Source organism: Littorina saxatilis, linkage group LG4 (assembly GCF_037325665.1).
Source record: "Littorina saxatilis isolate snail1 linkage group LG4, US_GU_Lsax_2.0, whole genome shotgun sequence".
NCBI classification, from domain to species: Eukaryota; Metazoa; Mollusca; class Gastropoda; order Littorinimorpha; family Littorinidae; genus Littorina; species Littorina saxatilis.
This window is the reverse complement of record NC_090248.1, coordinates 34,255,053-34,260,425: the sequence shown is the minus strand read 5'-3', so window position 1 is coordinate 34,260,425 and position 5,373 is coordinate 34,255,053. Positions and strand designations below refer to the sequence as shown.

The window sequence follows — 5,373 nt, the reverse complement described above, 5'->3', positions numbered from 1 at the left end:
TCTCTCTTTTTTTCTTCAAGGCGTTTGCAAACATCTCGTTTTAACTCACTAACAAACATCAAGAACAAACTGTTTCGCAGGTGATCTTTAACTTTGAGAATACCAGCCTCCAATTCTTCCAACATCTGCTCTAAAGAGGGACTGGCCGTCTCCATCATGACTTTTTTTTGTTTTGTGTACCTCTCTTTTCTTACTGGCACTCTTCTAACCCTCTCTCTACTTTGGTGGGTACGAGATGAAAGTGGTGGTGATGATTCCGCCCCTTCTTCTTATATAGACACATACACACACACAAGACACACCCAATAAAAGGAATAAAACCGTTTACAGACCTAAAATAAAAAGACGAAGCACACGACCTCAGTTTCTTCTTAGCTGTTGGACCAAAAACCATACTCTTCGATCATTACCCCAAAGTCTGTTGGGGGAAAACACACGAAGCGTTCGAAATAAACTGGCGCCGCGGCTTTTCATCAAAACATAGTACAATACATACAAGCCACAGGCTGAACTCGTCAAGTCTTGCAAAAGCCGTGGGTTGTACACGTGGGCTGAACTGTGTTTCAGCATAAAGTTTTCAATAGCGGGGTGCACGGGTGGTAAACCAAAACTATCGAAATATTCCGCTTGTCCAAGTCCATCAAACCAGACACACACCCAGTGTTCCCCCGGTCCTGTACTGCGATCTGTATTAATGACAAAAGCACTTGGACGTCGCGTGTTCACCTGTCGTGGGAGTCTGTCTCTAGGAAACACACCTCGAAACACACGTCGGGTATGAATGTCTCTCCCCAACACTCGGCTAATGTCTTTGCTGTTCATAGTGCAAAATCAGTCAGGACCTGGCGAGAGCGATCAATCTCGATCATACTGTCCATTTCACCATACACAATCACCATCACAGGCACTGGAAGGGCTTCGTTGAACTTTAGTTCCAGACGCAGGGCACCGCTTTTCACCAGTTCAAACTGATCTCCATCCAGAAGACTGGGACTCAGGTCAAAGCTGTAGATAGCATACCCCAACTCAAAATCACGCAGTTCCATGTAAGACCCCGCATCTCTGTTGGCGAGACCCGTAGAAGTCATGAGGCTGAAGAATGACCGCACATACTGGTGTTGTTCAAAGTTCGGTGTCAGGGGTTTGCCGGGGATCTGTTTTCCGTCTAGGTACAGGCTGAGAAAGGACAATCCTTGTGTCTTGAAGTGGTAGGGATTACGTGAGGCTTGACCGTTGAAAGCAGCGCTGTCCACCAAGCCAATCACCAGGCGGTTGGGTGTCTGACTCAGAAACAAGTTGTCCTGCACAGCACTGTGGTTGCCTGTGGGAATGGAGAAAGTCTTCACAACGACCCTTTTCAAAGGATACTTGGCCGTACCTTTTTCCAGCGCTTTGGCGTGAGCGAGGCTCACCGCGGGGTTCAACTTGACTTTGCGAACAAACAGGGAAGCATGTGTGATGACAGTGCGGAAACCCTGAAAGGGGTCAGGAGACATCAGGTGGAAGATGTTTTTGGAGGGAATGAGTCTGATCTTTACGTCCACGCCGTTCATCATGTAGCGTTCCTGGTGCATGATGTCAGCATGAAGTCGCCCCATCATGTCTGCCTCTCTGCTCCGCATGGTTTGCTCACGACGTACCTTCAAACCCCAGTTGTCATCCCCTTCTGTTTCATCCAGATGGTTGGAACTATCTCGGTAATACATGGCACTGGTGAGGTGACTTTTCTTGGCTTCTCTTCCATAGTTGAGGGTGGCTTCAAGGTAGGCACGGTAGGGGTAGGTGTTCTCTGAATTGGTCACCAAAGTATCATTGAGACTGATATCCACCTGGGAGAACAGGCTGTGCAACCAGTAGTTGACAGGAGCCACATGGGAATCAGCATCCAAGTTTGTTCCGTCTGCTTTGGTGATTTTAGCTCGCACATGGAGATACGTGTTGCTTAGATCCAGGTACTCGGATGTAGCACCACTGATGGTAAACTCAATAGGGGCTCCTGGGGCCAGAGTAGCCAGAGGATGATATTCTACAAACATTCCCTCCTGCACAGCTGTCTGTGTTGGGGGTACAGAAAACAAATCCAGTCCAGTATGTACACTTTCACATGACTGAGGGTGGGCAAGCGCCATGATGATTATGCAAAAATATCGGTTGCTGTCACCCTCCTTCTCTTCTTCTTCTGCCTCCCAGTCTGACCTCGGCGGCGTGGTGTGGATGATTTTATACGTTTCCTTGCAGGTTCTCCAGGCGGCGCGGCTGTTGTGCCTGTCACTCGACCCACGGCTTGGTGAAACAAGCGCTTCCCTGCATTGGTAGCTCTCTGCTGGAGTGACGACTTAACACTACGCCCAGACAGCACATCCTGAGCCACCTGCATACCTGTCCTAGCCCCCTCTTTCAGCAGAGCTTTTCCACCACTTTTCAAAAGAGGTACAAGGGCTCGACCAATACCCCCTAAGAGATTGCCAATGCCATGACCTCTGTAGTTTCTTCCTCCTACAAACACGGGGAGACCGTGGCCGACCTGGTTGCAGTAATAATCTTCATAGAGTTTTCCACTGCCCTGGAAAGGGGTTAGACGAACCATCTTCTACAAATGGTCGGTGCGTCTACGACGAAAATGAAGCGTTACCACCGTCTTCCCTTGCTCAAATGCGATAGGTTTTCCCGTGTCCGTTGTTAAAAGCATTTCCACCGTGTTGAACTGACAACGAGTCAGTGGCAAGTAATGAGGTTTTTCGAATATATGATGAACGACTTCTTCAGTCTTCTTTTTAATTGGCACCGTCCGCAACAATGGGACTAATGTGTCTCCGACCACTCTTTCGCGCACCAAATCACAGTACACGTATATTGCGTGAAAATCTTGATGTAAATCCATCATAGCTTTACCGTCAAAGTGACCAGGGCCTGTGATGGTTTGTTGGGTGACATCTGTTTTCAAAATTCTCATCAACTCGGGGCTCATCCACAGCGAGATATTTTTGAGTAATTTAACACGTACTTTTTTTGCTGCTTTGGTGTAATAAAACCTTACATAGTGCGTAAGACTTATATCAACCAAGAGCTGGTTTAGTGAGTCTATAAAAAAAGCAGGTGAATCATACAACCCCTCTGGTAAAACTAGAGTATCACAAGAAATAACAACACCTAATGGGACACAAATTCGAAACTGACACGTGTCTTTTTCCACATTTACATACGAGTTGTTAAACTGAATCTCAGCCAACCCACACTCGTAGTCGGTGCCCAGGTCAATTGTTTGAGGTAGTTTTGTGTAGTAGTGACTCGCGTTGTTGTCAGGGTAGTGCTGCAAGGAGCTGTTGCTGGGGAGTGTCAGGTAGAACATGATGAATGAAGACGTTGTTACTGTACCAAGGGTGGATCAATGGAAGGATTAGGAAGCACGTAGCCGAGACAACTTCCCAGTAGGGCCACCCACAAGTTATCCGGTCCGCGACCGGTTGTCAGATTGAACAGAGACACTCCAATCACGACATAAATAAGGAGCATCTGACAAAGGAAGACAATCTCGCTCCGAGGGACACGACGTCCAAATACACGCCACAGCTTGGATGTTCTTGGTCGCTTAACAACACTGTCTGGTTCATCCAGAGGCGTATTAATCTTTTGAGTTTCCTCCATCAGAACCACTGAAGCTAGTCCGTGTAGTGGGTCAGTGCCGTCTGTGGAATCCAAGAATTGAATGACGGGGCATAGCCGAGCCATTTGACTAAATACTCTTTCTGTTTGCCTTTTCCAGGGCGTTGTTCCAAAACAGCTTCAATGCGGTATATTTCTTTCTCCCCCACTTTCTGCAGTTCCTGTTCATAAAAAGTCCCCAACAGTTCTTCTCCGTGATCATCTTTCAGCACATAGGTCACGGGTGTGGTTGTCTTGACTTGACTGATGGTAAAGAGTTCCTCTGTCCAAGAAGGCATATAACCTTTTTTAAAGACTCTTCTCGTCTTGCTGATTCGCACACGGTCTCCTATATTCAGTTTAGGTGGTTTGGAGAGAGTTGGACCACCATACAACCGTTGCCACACTTCCTCCTGATTAGCGATGGTTACGTCAGCAGGAGCTTTCTTAATACTGCGGTGGTAGGAATGATTGTAACCACGCACCAGCTTAGCCAAGACTTCCACATACCTCACTGAACTTGTTCTGGTGAAATACCTCCACAGTTTGTCTTTCAAGGTACGGTTGAAGCGCTCCGCCATTGAGGCTTTAATGTCATCATTTTCTGTCACAAAAAAGTGTACCTTTGTTTTGTCCAAAAAATCCTGGAACACCTTGTTTTTAAATTCGCTACCCTTATCTGTTTGTAGTCTCAGGGGTTGACGACCTCGGACAAAAATGCTTTTGAAGGCTGCCACCAGAGAGGCCCCTGTTTTGTCCTTCAAAGGCACCACCCACGCGTGTTTGCTCAGCACATCAATACATGTGAGTAGGTAGGTAAACCCGTCATTGTCTTTTCTCAGCGCTCTAACATCAATCAAATCTGCTTGCCACTGATGATCTATGCCACCCACGATGATACGACGACGAGTAAACTTTCGCCGCACAGGTTTGTGTAGTGTATAGGTGTCTTGAAATGTCAACCACTTTTCAACTTGTTTTTGTTCTTGTCTGGTGGTTCTTCTCAAAGCCTCCACTCCACCCAAACTTCCAGGGAGTTGACTTCCATAATATCGACGTCGCAGCTTCTCAGCGACTTTTTTCTTTTTCACTGGCATTCTGCTCAAGAATAAGATAGCCACGTCCTCTTCTTGGGCGATGGAGAAGGAAATGATACTCTTTCTGCAGAAGGAGATGCTGAGGAAGGACTCACAATTCTTCTTCTTCTTCTTTTTGTCCTGGTGGATGGTCTTCCTCTATCACCCCCCTCGCTGTGCATCCACTCCCATCGCCCTGTGTGACCAATGAGTTCACGAGGGATATTAACCGCTTTTAAACCTCTTGCAAACACTTCCCACCCTTGAGGATCAGGTGCATTTTTACGGTAACGAAGAGCATCATTCACCAGATCAGCCATGTTGGTTCCTGCTACTGTCTGTCCCTGGTACACGAGCTGTCCTTGTTCATTCCACTTGATGTCAGAACTGTCCTTGGTTATATCCAAAAGCAACTGAGCCTTCTTCTTCAAGGTTTTTGGGACACTCTCCAACACTCGTTTTTCTACCCTAGATAGGTCCTGAGCTTTCTCGACCTCATTTAGTTCTGTCAAAGGTTGTTTTGCAGGTTGTGACATCTCCACTCTTCCAAGGGGTTTGTTTTTATATTCTTCAACACGCTTAAGAAACCGCCACAAGACTTGTTGGTAGGAGTCTGCTTTTTCATGTTTGTCCACATCCTTCTCGTCTAAAATAC

At 46.8% G+C, this 5,373-nt stretch overlaps 1 protein-coding gene across 1 annotated transcript; it reads right to left on the bottom strand.

The window, feature by feature from the left end:
• Positions 1–818: 818 nt before the first annotated feature.
• On the bottom strand, positions 819–2,129 carry LOC138965573 (uncharacterized protein F54H12.2-like). The gene has a single exon (XM_070337758.1). The coding sequence runs from the start codon at positions 2,127–2,129 to the stop codon at positions 819–821; it is 1,311 nt and encodes a 436-aa protein (XP_070193859.1).
• Between the last annotated feature and the right edge of the window lie 3,244 nt (positions 2,130–5,373).

What these genes read in the sequence shown, in the direction of transcription:
- LOC138965573 (XM_070337758.1), bottom strand. Translation starts at nt 2,129, where the DNA reads ATGGCGCTTGCCCACCCTCAGTCATGTGAAAGTGTACATACTGGACTG.